General features: G+C 42.9%; 1 protein-coding gene across 1 annotated transcript; it reads right to left on the reverse strand.

Moving 5' to 3' along the window:
• Positions 1-8,908: 8,908 nt before the first annotated feature.
• LOC147453523 (uncharacterized) lies at positions 8,909-12,317 on the reverse strand. The gene has a single exon (XM_086517157.1). It carries the CDS (start codon positions 12,200-12,202, stop codon positions 9,416-9,418), a length of 2,787 nt encoding a protein of 928 aa, XP_086373283.1. The 5' UTR covers positions 12,203-12,317; the 3' UTR covers positions 8,909-9,415.
• Positions 12,318-14,569: the final 2,252 nt, after the last annotated feature.

Genomic DNA, 14,569 nt, shown 5'->3' on the forward strand with positions numbered 1-14,569 from the left:
AGGAACTTTTATGTTGAACAAATTTTGTGGTAGTAATTAGGACACACAAGGAAGTGTGAGTGTGGGGGTGGCAAGTGGTAGCTTGCCTCAGGTTGTCAATGCCTATGAGAAGGGTGGTCCCGATTGGTTGGGAACTCTCCGTCCCCATAATGCTTAAATCGACATTAGTATTACTCATTGCCCCTAGAGTGGCGAAGTTTCAAGTGTACGTGCCTCTGAAACATGGGCAAAAAGACACTCGTGATTTCTCTCCTCTTGGAAGGTGGGTCTTAGGATCGCTAGATAGGTTAATCACGCTTCCCCTACGAGGTGGAGCTAGATCTCGTTGCTAAAAAGCTCGAACTCGACTCACCTTGTGATGAGAGATCGTCCGCTAGATGAACCCTGAACCACTTTGTTTGCTTCTGCTATAGATCTATTGGCCACCAGGTTTATCATCAGATCCGTCGTTTGAAACGACGGGGTGGGGACCTCACAGCTTTGGCATCCTTCAAAAAGTGCTCGAAGAGACGATAACATGACTCACCCGTAGCTTGAGGAGGTGCCCCATTGTTTTGTGTTCGGTGGTGGTGCATCGGCGTGCAAGGCCGAACGGAAGAGGCAAGAGCGACTAGGCGATTTGGGTGCACCACATGGTAATCCTCCCGTTGGCTCTACATCGGCACAACGGCAGCTCCTATGGCGTCTTTGCCGCATTTTGAGGTAGAAGATGAGCACATGTTTGACACGTGTGATGAGTTAGTAGCTCATGAGCGCGGCGTGTGCGAGGAGGATTGTCAGCCCTGCACTAAACGGGTTGCCAAAACGGAGGATAGATTGATAACGAGTGTCCAAACACCTCTTTACGACGGTGCACAGTACTCGGTGCTCTGAGCATCGTTGGAAGTACTCAATTTGCAAGAAAAATTTGGTTGGAGTAATGCAAGTGTCGATGCACTACTTCTGTAAGTATGGAATGTGGCTTTTATATACTCTCTCCCCCTCTCTTTATGGTGTCATCTTCTAGGAATTATACTAATACGCATGTTTGTTGTAGTCTGATGGGCAAAATGTTGCCAGAAGATCACCACATGCCTCCAGATCATTGGAGAGCTAGATCGTATGTCACTACACTTGGAATGGAGTATGAGTGTATCCATGTGTGCATCAATGATTGCATGCTATATTGCAATGAGCATGCACATGCTACCTCATGTCCCGTGTGTGGGGAGGCACGATACAAGACAGGTGTGAGCGGGGCACACCTACCCCGCAAGGTATTAAGACATTTTTCATTAATTCCTCGGTATCCAACACATGTTTAGAAGTAGGTCTATCGTGGAGCTTCTCGCGTGGCACGCAAACCATCGCTCAAATGATGGAATGATGCGTGTCCCTGCTCATTCACCTGCATGGAGGCACATCAAAACTCAATGGCCAGAGTTTGGGTTGGAGCCTCGACACTTGAGGCTTGGGTTAGCAAGTGATGGTGTCAACCCCTTCGGCACTAAGTCTACTTCATGGAGCACTTGGCCTGTGGTGATCGTCAACTACAATATTCCACCATGGGAGACAACCAAGAAGGGCAATATACTTCTTTTCTTTCTTGTGCCAGGGAAGTACAAAGTGTCAAATATTGACATTTACCTCGAGCCCCTCATCGAGGAGTTGGAGGAGTTATGGAGAGGCATTCCTGTTGTCGATGTCTCACTTGCAAAGGGGGAAGAGAGGCTCAAGTGAGGGGAATCCTTGTGTTGACTATACACAACTATCTTGGGGAGAGGCATTCCTGTTGTCGATGTCTCACTTGCAAAGGGGGGGAGAGAGGCTCAAGTAAGGGGAATCCTTGTGTTGACTATGCACAACTATCCTGGGGAGAGGCATTCCTGTTGTCGATGTCTCACTTGCAAAGGGGGGGGAGAGAGGCTCAAGTGAGGGGAATCCTTGTGTTGACTATGCACGACTATCGTGGGTTTGGAGAGATTTTTGGTAACCCCCTGTCCTCTATCTCTCTTTCCCTCATTCCCTCTCTCCCTTTAGCTCACTTTAGTTCACTCATCTCTCTAACCATATTATATGTATGCAAGGTTGTCCACATCGGGGCGCAATGCATGTCCTACTTGCGGGCCATCATTGGTGATGGAGAGGCCCGATTCCTTGCGCAAGGTAATCTATACAAACAACCATCGTTTCTTACCCCAAGGGCATAACAAGCACAAGGATCCAACAAATGGGAAGGCTCCTCTAAAGCTCACGATGGAAGATTGGATAACCATTTGGGAGGAACACCACAACAACAATCCGCTCCGTGTCCTCCACCAAAAGGTATGTCAAGGTATTCCATATTTTTAAGGCTTCCATATTGGAAGGACTTAAAAATACAACACCTCTTGGATCCCATGCACATATTCAAGAATGTATCCCAAACACTATGGGACCACATTATTGGCAAGAAGGACTCTTTGGGTGCGAGGGAGGATTTGAAGCTTTTAAAACGGATCCCCGCCTCTGCTACTCCACGGCGTGCCCCAAATGGAAAGATTGTGCTTCCTAAAGCACCATGGATGCTAGCAAAAGAAGAATTAGACAAGGTGAAGGGTACCATCACCTCTATTCGCACACCAACAGGATACATGAGGTCGCTAAAGGGAGCTTTCACAAAAGCAAGAAGGGTGGAAGTGTTCAATTATATGGGTTGAAGTCCCACGATTGGCACAAGATGCTTCAGGTAATCTTCATACTCCCTATTCTATCTATAGTTTGTGTGTGTGACTATCACTCACTTTCCCTTTCCCTTTTACATTGTAGTGTATTCTGCCGATGAGTATGTGTATATGTCGGGACAAGAAAGTCACGGATGCTATTTTCAAACTAGGAGAACTAGTAAGGTACACCACAAGACTCCACTCAACTACACCTTTTTAATGTACACAATAATTTCAACTAGCACTTAGTGTATCCTTGTGTGTTTTCTTGCAAATTTGTGAGCTCCAAGGAAATTGAAATAGATGCTATCCCTGCTGCTCAAGCACTTGCAACAGAAACTGTGTGTGCCATTGAAGATGCATTTTCTCGATCGGTCCTTCTTAGTCAAATTCACCTCTTGGTTCACGTGATGGAGGAGATAGCTATATGTGGAGTAGTGCATGCACGATGGATGTTCTTCTTAGAGAGGTTTTTAAAGACTCTCAAAGCTTTTGTGCGGCTACGGTCTCAACCAAAGGCATGTATAGCCGAAGGGTGGATTGTTCAAGAGGCATTTGTTTACATATCAGAGTATTTGGCACAAGTTGATCCTTCAATGCCTTGCATGTGGTCAGACGAGGAAGATGCAAGGATGACTTCATCGATGACAAGTGGAAAGGGGAAACCACTTAACATGGATATGAATCTATCCTGAGTGGTCGATAACTTCTGCATTCTCAATGCAAAGATTATGACCAAGTGGGTGGACTTGTGAACAGTGGCAAAGGCCAGGCGTTTGCAAGAGAGGGAAGCATGAAAACAAGCACATGGAGGAAGGAGGGCACCCCCAGTGCTTAGACACCTTGCATGTTTCCCAGATCTCATTAGTTTGGAGTGGATTCATGAGAGAATGACAGAGGCAAAAGCGCGCGGAGAAGACATCACCAACAAGGAATGGGAGTATTCATGAGGCTACGTACCAAAGGTAGAGTACTCATATACCTAAACCATATTGTCTCGCTATTTCTTAAAATTATCTTTAATATATATTTGATAAATTAATATATTTTTCTATTTTGTAGTGCCTTTCCTTTAACTCTATGTGGTCAATGGGTCGTCACTCTCGTACGCGCCACATTGATGAGCGTAGAACCACCATGGATTGCGCCATCATGGGCAACTTTGACACAGACGGTGATGAAACCAGGTACTGCGGAACTATTGAAAGGATACTAAAGTTTAATTTTAGAACCTTTCATAGCTTCATCTTCGAGTGCAAGCGGTTTGTAAATGTGTCTAGACGACATGAGAATGGCCTCTACATGGTGGACTCTAGTGTGCATGACACACGGAGGTATGACAATTTAGTTTTAGCGTGCAATTGTGAGTAGGTGAGTGACATGTACCTTTCTTATTCTTATTTACTTGTAGCGTTAGTTATACCAATGTTACTCACTTTGAGCTTCTATTTTATAGGTCATCTATATCCCAGCAAGTCACCAACCAAAACTTTGGTTCGTAATTCCCGTAACACCTCGGGGGAGAACCATTTTTTTCAGTAATGAAGTGGAGACTATCTTCGACCCTCTTCCACCTCCAGCTTTGGATGAGGTGGAAACAGAGGAGAGGGAGGTCGATGAATCAAGTCCGGCGGCAGCAAGTCTTAAGGAGGATGATTGTCATGATAATGAAGATGATGAGATGGAGGATGACGAACTCGAAGATGATGAAGCTGGCAATGCATCCACAAATGACAATTCCTTTTCTCTCTTTATTGATTTAGGAGCCATGGCTTAAAATTGGATGATGCTTCATGTAGAGATCTTTTGGAAGATGATTCATAAACATTTTGCAGTTATGAAGTTTTTTGGTTGTGTAATCCATTCACCTCTTTCTCCCACTTCTTCCTCTCTTTAGATTTGAGAATATGCTCAATTATGTTAATCAATTGACAATGATTATTTTAGTTGTAACCAAGTGTAATCTTATATCCCCCGCCTCCTTCTCCCCCCTCTTTCTCTCTCTCTCTCTCTCTCTCTCTCTCTCTCTCTCTCTTTCTCTTCTTTTTTATATTTGAAAATTATATACAATATTCTTTAATTTTTATTGAGAGGAGGGAAACACCAAAATTTGAAGGGGAGGGGGGTGTTAAGCCAGATTTGAAAGTTTAGGCGCTAAATTTGGGCATCAGATATAACGATGGTAATGAGCGCGGTAATAACAATGGTAATAACAGTGGATAAAGTCGCGGTAATAATTTAAACACAAAAAAAAATCCGCCCTCCTCTCTCTTGTTTATCTCATTGAATTTACACCTTCTCTCTACAAAACGCGATAAAACAACGTGGTAAACACTTGAAGATTTTCATAGTGTAAGATGATGCATCTTTCTTTATCCTTTCAATGATCGGATTGTTGGGTATATATATAAGGCTCAAGAAGGGCTTTTTATTGAGTGAATCTGCAACCATGTTTTCCTTTCCATGACAATAGATAATGTCAAAGTGAAACTCTTGCAAAAGTTCTACCCATCTCCTTTATTGCATATCAAGGTTTCTTGGTTGAAGATCCATTTTAAGCTCTTATGGTCGGTTATAAGCTGAAACTTCCTTCCCAATAAATAGTGTCTCCATTGTGTGTGTGTGTGTGTGTGTGTGAGAGAGAGAGAGAGAGAGAGAGAGAGAGAGAGAGAACGAACTATAACACACATGAGTAGGATGGATAAAGGAGGGTGTGCATGAGGAGGATGGGTAGATGAGGTCAAAGTGGGTGTGTGGCTTACATCTTGGCAGATATTGCCCTCAAGGCCTCAATTCTTGGTTGGATCCTAAAATTAGGTCCTGTAGAAATGAGTATAATTTCACCTTCACACACGCCACCCATTATGCATGCATTACATATGGAGAAGTTATTGGATGGTTAGCGCCCCGTGAATTCCACAAACTTCATATGTTGTAATAATAATTGAAAGTATGCTTAAGTTTTGGTAGCACACATTGTGTGCTTATTTTTAACATTAGTAAAGTGGATGTGCTCACATGTTGTGAGTTTTAAAGAGGAAAAAAAAAGAACTTATTAAAGTGGATATGCTCACATGTTCTAAAACTACTATGGACATGCGAGTTAGTAGACTAATGCAAATTAGATGAGTCTTATCATACTACACACATGTGCGCGCTTGTGTGTGTATGCATGCCTGCAATTTGAGTAACGTGTGTGTGAGTTTGTTGTTAAGACAAGCCTCTCCCAACTAATGGATGATTTGTGTAAAACATGAGGTGCAAATCTTGCATCCACCTACTAGCCATGCTTTTGACCAAAAACAAGGGAAAGCAAACTTATGTGGTATGGATTTTGCATTATTTCTATCAACGTACAATATATTCACCTTATGTGCTACATTGTGAGATACCCTTATTTTAGATGTCACCACAAGCATATGGGCTCAAGAGAGAGGAGAAGGAAGATCTCACTTAACCTAGTGTATAGAAATTGAGAGAGAGAGAGAGAGAGAGAGAGATTGATTCCAATATCGTCCTTGGAGGTCAAATATGACCTATGGGACGAAGAAAACGAGTACAATAGAGGCTCTTCTATCTAAGAGGGTACAATGTGTGCAATAATACATATAGATGTGGTGGGGGGAGGGGCTAGGCCGGTAATACAACAAATATTGCTTATGGGGGTAGGGGTGGCTAAGGGGGAGGAGGGGGATGTTGGGTGGGTTTATGTGTTCAAACTTCTCAATGATGGCTCTACCACCACGATAGACGGCGTACTTACCTCACCATTATGCATGTGTAGGTACTTACTCTCACCATTATGATTCTACATCCACCACTAAGGACCTCTCTCTCTCTCTCTCTCTCTCTCTCTCTCTCTAGCTAGCTCTTGGCCGACTTAGATGTCTTTTGTGTGTGTGTGTGTGTGTGTGTGTGTGTGTGTGAGAGAGAGAGAGAGAGAGAGAGAGAGAGAGAGAGAGAGAGAGTACTATTGGAGAATTGCATGCGTGTGTGCGTGCAAACAATGAGCACTCTCTATATTGAAGGAATTTATGGCATTCCTATTGCAGTTCTTATGTAGTCAAGCTAGTGTGAACAAAAGGATCGGCCTTGTAAACAATCCTATAATGATGGTCATTATCCCCGTTCCCTCTATGCTTCACAAGAGACTTGATCCTCTTCCCCCCATGTGTCATCACCACAAAAACAATCCCCTTCTATATACTTATATCTCAAATTTCAATTATGTATTGCTATCTTTATGGATAGCCTATCACCGTTGCCTTATGCAAGTAGTGTAGCCACCAAAGCTTTAGGACAAATGACACTATACGCTAAGCGGCAAGATATGCAAGTGAGGCATAGCCAAGGGTGATGGCTCGTGGATGCAATCACGAAGATAAACCTTGTCATCAAATTCTACATTAGTAGTCCTTCATTCATCCTCATCTCCCTTTTTTAGCAAGCATATTGGAATGTCATTGAAATCTAACATGGTTTGGAGACCTGCACAGTACCAACCTTTGGTTTTATCTCGGGGGATGCACTATGGAATCACGTTAATATATAACATGAGTTCGAAAGGAGGGGTTATAAAATGCTAAAATTTTAGGCAATTTAACAGAGACACATTAAAACAAGGGGTTTTTATATTCAATTTTTAAAAAAATCTTAAATCAAGGGGTCATTTTATTCATTCAAACATGTTAAAAAAGGGGGTTTTTTATTACCCCGCGAACGCACATCATACAGGGGGATACTGGATGATGAACCCCCCGAGAGTTTTTTACAATACTCGAGGGGTCACCTATAGGAAATCATCTATATCAGATGGGTTCAAAGGTATTAAGAAAACCCTATAATTACAGGCTATGAGGTAATAAAATGGCCCCATTTCTTTAACAAAGTTATGGGGTTTTCCCAAAATTGCATGGAAAAATTCTTTTTTGTAAATGTAATCTTATTAAGTTTTTAATATTTTTTGCATAAAAACTCTTTATTTTGAGCTTATGTGATATACTTACAATTTTGGAGATGTACCCCTCAAGATATAATTTGCTTTGCTTACAACTAGCATTTTGTGGGTGATGGTTAAAGCTTTGGCTTATCCAACCGGTATCCAATTATGTGTATAGCCCCTTTAGCCACATATGCATTCTAATCATCATCCCAATCACTAAAAGTCATGTCAGGTCATGTGCATGATCCACCTAGATCAGTGATGCCATGAGTGATGTAGCTACGCATGAATTAAGAAATTGGCACACAAGAGGAAGTAGATGGGCCATGAGTGTAGAGTTGAGATATATGATGACGGAACAAGTGTTCAGCAAAAGGATGGTTTATACACAATTGCCCTAGTAATTTTAGCAACAAGTGCCCACGCCTCTCTCAGTTAGGACTTATCCTACATGCTATGAGGTAGGATGACTTTGTAGTCTGTTCCCTTCCTAAATTGGCAATGTTCATGGCAAAAACGCTAAAATTTTCAGTTTTTCTAACCTTTTCCCCGAAAACAAATCTCATGTTTTGCATAAATACTTAGGCGAATCCTTTATTATGCACAAATATATACATAGACAAGCAGGGTTGCCCCTTTGCCCTTCTATTTCAAGGATACCATATATATTTTTGACAGTTTATTCTATTGTTTGGAAGGGCAGCCCACTTTCTTATCATTGAAAAACAGGAAAAACGCCCAAATAAAGGGTAAAATGCCTGTTAAAAATCAACCCAGTATCCAAATCCTTGATTCCATGTAAGGTTTTGCATACACACCTATGTATATCCTTGTGACACCTTACCCTTCAAACTTAGGAGTCCCCTTACTGCTCAAAATGGCCAATGCAGCCCACAATGGCTTCAAATTTCAAGCCTCCCACCCTAGGCCCACTCCAATTGAGATTCAACAAGATAACATATGACTATATGAGGGTGTTGAAGACTCTACACTATATACATAGTTCACACTAAGAAAAGCTCAAAGCAAAAGCCTAATAGATTAACTTTGTAATTATCTTTTAATCTCTCCACATGATTAATGGCTCTTGCCCAAGCTAGGCCTCACCCTACTTCTATCTGGATTTCAATACAGTATTCATCCATCAAATTAAAGCTGATTTATAAAACATATGTGAATTCGAAACAATCCATCTGTGTAGGCAGACTTTTCTTAGACAAATTATGCAAGTAACATGAAATGAGAATTCATATTATGTAAACTTTAAGAGATCTTTCAAAATTTCTGTACAGATATTGGACTTTAGGCTGGCTACTCTATCAAAGCATAGCTACATCATAATTAACTTTTGGGTATGGACGCATATATAATTAACTGCTAATTTCTTGAAGTACCATCACCAAGTTTGGTCTACTACAGATCAACCTGGAAAAGTTTACAATATGCTGCACCAAGGAAATGAATGTCTACGTTTGCTGCCTAACTAACAAAGATGCGAGAATAAGTAGTCTACTCTTACGAATGCTGAAATGCTGTATTTATATCTTGGCTGAGGGTTCATGATCTCCTATGTGAATGAATATCAGCATAAAATCATTCTGTATGCTGCTCGCTATGAGGATATATGTTAGTACTGATCAGTATCCCATGTTCAATCTGATTGTATGAAGCAATCTCCTACCTGAATCCCTAAGTAGGTACCCACGACCATACATGAGCTGATTTGAATGCCAACCCCAGTTTAATTTAATGAAAAGGATGGGTGGCATTAATGTGAGGTGGGCTCTGGCTAAATGAGCTCATCTACCCACCCAAGGTGATCGAAGCTTCCTTCGTGATCCAGTGTATTAGCCATATATGAGGCTGAACCGGCCTGCTGCACCGACGCCCTGCACATTACTGCTCCGGCTCCCTTCACGCTTCCACCTCCATCAACCATATGGCAAGAACCTGCACCACTTTCGTGCCGTTGCCCACCCCAAGTTTCCAGCTGATGAGCATTTGATTTGCCTTTGCTTGGACAGCTACTATTTGCATGAGTGCCTGCTTGCTGTTGTGCTGCTTGCACCATCATCAAGTTGTTCTTCATTTCTGCTGTTGCACACCTTAATTCAAGCTGTTGAATAGATGCAAGAAGTTGGCTAATGGCTTGTGGAGAATCAGAGCCCCTACCTGAAGCAGTTTGAAGATGTTGGTCTTCAATATTGCATGAATCTACATTCTTAAAAGGAATCACATGATCAGGCATGGTGGGTGCTTGGGTACCATTGTTCAAAATGTCCAAATGATGTCTGGTATGTGGAGACATAACAGGAGAAGATGGTGCTTGTTGTTGAGCTAAGGCATGGGCAGTCAAGACAGCTTGAGCTTGCGAGACAGCATCGAGCGATGGAGCTGGCATAAATCGAGGCAACGGAGAGCTAGACAAACTGTTCCAATTTGGTGATGCCATTAAAGGACGAAGATTAGAGCTCGGCAACGTCCCAATACTTTGGTGACCACTGTTGTGCATAACATTGCTGAGAGCGCTAAGCTTGCTAACTGGAATGAATCCATCGTTGACAGCTTCGCCATTCAGTATCATTTGTCTTGTGGCACCATCTAATGAAGCTGCTTGCAAGGCTCTCATTTGATGACCATCAGTTTGAAGTTCAGTGGGTGCTGACAAGTTAGCTCTTCCATAGTGGCTGTGCATGCTCACAAGATCATCAACGTTTACATAGTTTGTAGCAGGAGGAGGACCCTTGCAGCAAAGAAATCCACTAGCTGCAGGTGCTGCATCTTGAAGAAGGATTGAGCTTCCATTGAAGGAGTCGAAGCGAGAAGGTAAGTTACGGGACCTAGGGCCACTCAGGGACTGGCAACTGCTGTTGACATTGCCTAGCGTAGCTGCATCCACGTTTATGGGGAGGCCATATGCCATGGCCATCCTGAGGGGGGAGTTGTTGAAAGAGATGGGGAGCGTCGACGTCGCTGAGTCCATTCCACCATAGTATTGATGCTGACATTGAGGATGATTGATCAACGTGGGCATGATTGTGGGTAAGTTTAGATGAGGATCTGGAATTTGAGACGAATTAAGTTCCTGTTTGAGGAGGGCCTGATAGTAGCTAGGCAGATGCTGTCGAAGGAGCCTGAGGGACAACCCATCAAAACTTTGGGGTAGTGCCATATTCTGAGCATATATTTGGGCAGGCTGCATGGAAGTAGGGGTATCTTGCTTCTGTGCAGACGAGCTGCTGGAGGACATGGCTCGAAATTGAGAGGGAGAATGGGCAAAGAAGCATACCTTGCGCTTGCATAGCTTGCCGTCCTTGCATATTTGGGTGCGGTAACGCGTGGGGTGAAGCCAGCACTCAAACACACCATGGGAAAGCTCACATGCGTCGCCTCGCCTGCAAGCAGCTTTGCGGAAGTCCGGACAAGGCACTGCAGAATAGTGATAAAGCCGGGGATCGCGTCTGCGAGCTTTCTCGCCTGGGTGTGCGAAGGGGCATTGGGTCCAATCATGGCTTCTCTCCCTCATACATAGCCTCACCTTAAACTCATACATTCTAAATTCATCAGTCCCAAACAAAGCTCCTTCCAGATGTAGCTCCACTTCTGCAAAAGGATCGGCCTCCTCTTCGTCATTTGAAGGTAAAAATCTCTCCAAAGAGCTGCCTCCTTGAGAACTTATGGATGCTTGCAGATCACTCATGTAACTAGCATCTGCAGGAAGAGGATCGGGAACACCTGCTGCCGCCGCTTTTGCTTGCAAGCTTTCAAAGTACTCTGTGAAATCATTATTGCTGGAGTGATCTCTCAGCAGCTCGTGAGCAGCTTGAATGTGATCAGTCTTCTGCTTGCTAGAGCTAGCTGCTTCTAATTCCTTGGAAAAAAGTGCAGTTGTTTGTTTTTCTTGATCTGGAACAACCTGCACATAAGCGCGATTAGCTACTGCACTAGAAGAATCGGTAAACTTCTTATTCTCCTGACTTGAACTCGTGCAGGTCGTAGCTGAATGGCGATGGCTTGATAGGTTGAAAGCAGTTTCACTACTAGCCGGAGATGATTGATGAAGGTTTAGAAATCCACCCAAGGACGCCTGCGTGCAAGGCCCCAGTGTACTGACAGGCTGCTCGGGATCCCCATTGAAGCTACGAAATGTGGACGCAGTCGATGCGCCATTAAGGGGGAAACCCTGCAATGCAGCATTATAGCGCAGATTGAAGCTATGAAAAGAAGAATCAGGAGGATTGATGTTATAATTAGCTGAGGGAGAAGTTCGGGAGATGAAAGGTGGTGGCATAGGGCTGGCGCCATTGCTGCAATGATCTGCAGTGCCAGCTACTGCAAGCTGGGGTAAAGATGGGTTCTTGAAATCGTGGGTTTGTTGATGATGGGTAGAGAAAAGGCCAGCGCTCATGGCTAAGTACAACACTAACTCACATGCAGGCACAAAGAGGGAATTAATCACCAGCTGCAAGAATGTAGGTAACATATATATGCCTATGATCGTCCAAGAGAGCATGTGCATGAACGTCGGTAATTCCACAAATAAAATAAGAAAAGCGGGAAAAGAAAGAAAAAACATTTTTGGGCAGATTTTTGAGTGAAGAATTATGGAGGGGTGCTTCAGATTAAAAGCACTGAAAGCGAAGTTAACTGATTTTTACAAGAAACGGTGATCATTCATGAAATGGTGGGCAGGTTTAAAGAGAAAATTGGCAGTACATCTTGTTCTTTGATCTATTCTACCCATTCTATGATCTTATATTAGACGTCTTTGTCCATCCTTAACGTCGTACACAGGTTTTCTGTTGCTTTGAAAAGGCTTTTTGGCATTTTGAATTTGAAGATATGCAGAAATGCCTAGTAGCACACATGGCCTTCACTGACCCATTTTGAGACTTGGTAATAGCTAGATAACAAAATAATGGCATTAGCCGTCCCTCGTTTATAAGTGACGGGGTGTCACTCATGGGATCAATGGCAGGGGCGCGTTTTCGACGGGGTGGGGGGCTTTGGGCCGTCGGATCAACGCAGAGAGGGGGGGGGGGGGACAAACTTTTATAGTATTGCACTCACAAGCATTTCAAGCAAGTGCGACAGGTGGGCTGAGTAGGGAGCGCGAGTCTCAAGCCGGAGGTGATGAGGTCGAGTTTGAAGGGGGGAGGTTGGGGACGTTACATTTTTGCCATACAGAGATAGGATCAACGGTGGATTGAATATCACCATAAATCCCTCGAGAAAGCCTCGTGACACTCATCAACAAGGTTAGCCATCCGCGAATCCTTGCCTCTGCCTTTGGTTTGTGTGTGTGTGTGTGTTATACATGCGCACACGCGCACGCGTGCGCGCACACACACACACACACGGACATATACATAGAGAGAGAGAACCTTTGCAATTGCCAACAACCACCTTCAAATGACAAATTTGTGGCCTTCTACACTACATGGGACCATATTAAAACATGAAAGGATAATAGAATGCTACCTTGTACTTCAGTCCTCTTTTTCTTTCAATGAAGACAAGTAGAGTAATATTACAAAGCAAAAAATAGCTCACACACCATTATGAGGACATCAACCTTGAAACTCAACTATCGATAGTTTAAGAGATAACATGTAAGGCTCCAGCATAAGAGAAGAGGTCACATAAGTGAAAGGAAAAGTTTGTTGGGTTGACAAAAAAATCATACGTAAAAGACACTAAGTGGTCTCAAAGAAAAGCTTCATACCAATAGGCGTCCCCAATTTTCGAAGCAGGTCTGATTATGCAAAATCTTTAGAGATGCTTTAAGAGCTTTTACTAGAAAAAAGGAGTAGAGGGCACGTGGAGGACGGATGGAGAGAGAGAGAGAGAGAGAGAGAGAGAGAGAGAGAGAGACGCCTCAGTATGCTCTGCATTGGAATGGCTTCCTTTGATCATGCATGCCATGGTGAGGGTAGGGGATAGTTGGAAGCAAAGTGTAGTGACAGCGACGGCGAGGGCAACTCACGGCAAGTAAGTGTATATGTTGAAGGTGGTAAAATCGACCAAGACAATAGAAAAAGGGCTCTTGTAGAAGTCGTTGTGTCGAATTAGAAGGAACCAAAGTAGCTAAGAGGTCGGTGGCTTCAGAAGTGGCAACCCTTTGTACTTAGAAGGCCATAAAATAAATTATACACATTTCGAATAGAGAAAATTATATGTGTGTGTGTGTGTCGGAGAATCTAATACTTATTTTTAGATTGAACAAAACTTAACTATGAAAGGAGAGAGTTTTTCTTAAGAGAAAGAGAGCAAGGAGAATACGTTGTGCAAAGTAGATTTCTTTACACAAATACACCTTAAAAACTCTATAATCATGCAGATAATTCAGAGAGAATACCCAATTAAGATTGACAACTCGTTTAGGATTGGATTTGCTTGGAGCCGGTACGTCTTCAAAAGGACTTGTATTATAATCCTCTAAAAAAGGAGCTTTGTTACAATACATGTTTGTGCTCTTGCGGAGCCTTGCTTGAATCGAAGATAACGTTCTTCAAGATTCCATGGTATAATTAATTCTCCTTTCCAAACCCTAAACACCCCAGCGATGAGAAAGAAATTGCGGGGAATTGAGAGGAAGATGAGGGTAAAAAGATATATTTTTCAAGCAAGAGAATGGATTCCTCATATATGCTTGCTCATAGGCAAACTGTTAGCATAGCATAGTATAATAAAATAGTAGAGAATGAGAATAAGAAACTTTCATTGGCTTGGGTTTGTATCCATAGCCAAAATCTTGAGCGTAGAGTCGAGAGAGAGAGAGAGAGAGAGAGAGAGAGAGAGAGAGAGAGAGAGAGAGTTATCTTGCTTTGCTAGTTTGGGCACTTGAGAGAGTGTGTGAGAGGAGTAAGAAGAGCCATAAATCCCAACGAGCCCCTCCTTATATGCTTATGCAACTGTCCAACTAGACTTGAATTAGAATTCT

The sequence above is a fragment of the Adiantum capillus-veneris genome, chromosome 7 (assembly GCF_014529385.1).
Source record: "Adiantum capillus-veneris isolate H3 chromosome 7, ASM1452938v2, whole genome shotgun sequence".
NCBI lineage: Eukaryota > Viridiplantae > Streptophyta > Polypodiopsida > Polypodiales > Pteridaceae > Adiantum > Adiantum capillus-veneris.

What these genes read in the sequence shown, in the direction of transcription:
- LOC147453523 (XM_086517157.1), bottom strand. Translation starts at nt 12,202, where the DNA reads ATGTTTTTTCTTTCTTTTCCCGCTTTTCTTATTTTATTTGTGGAATTA.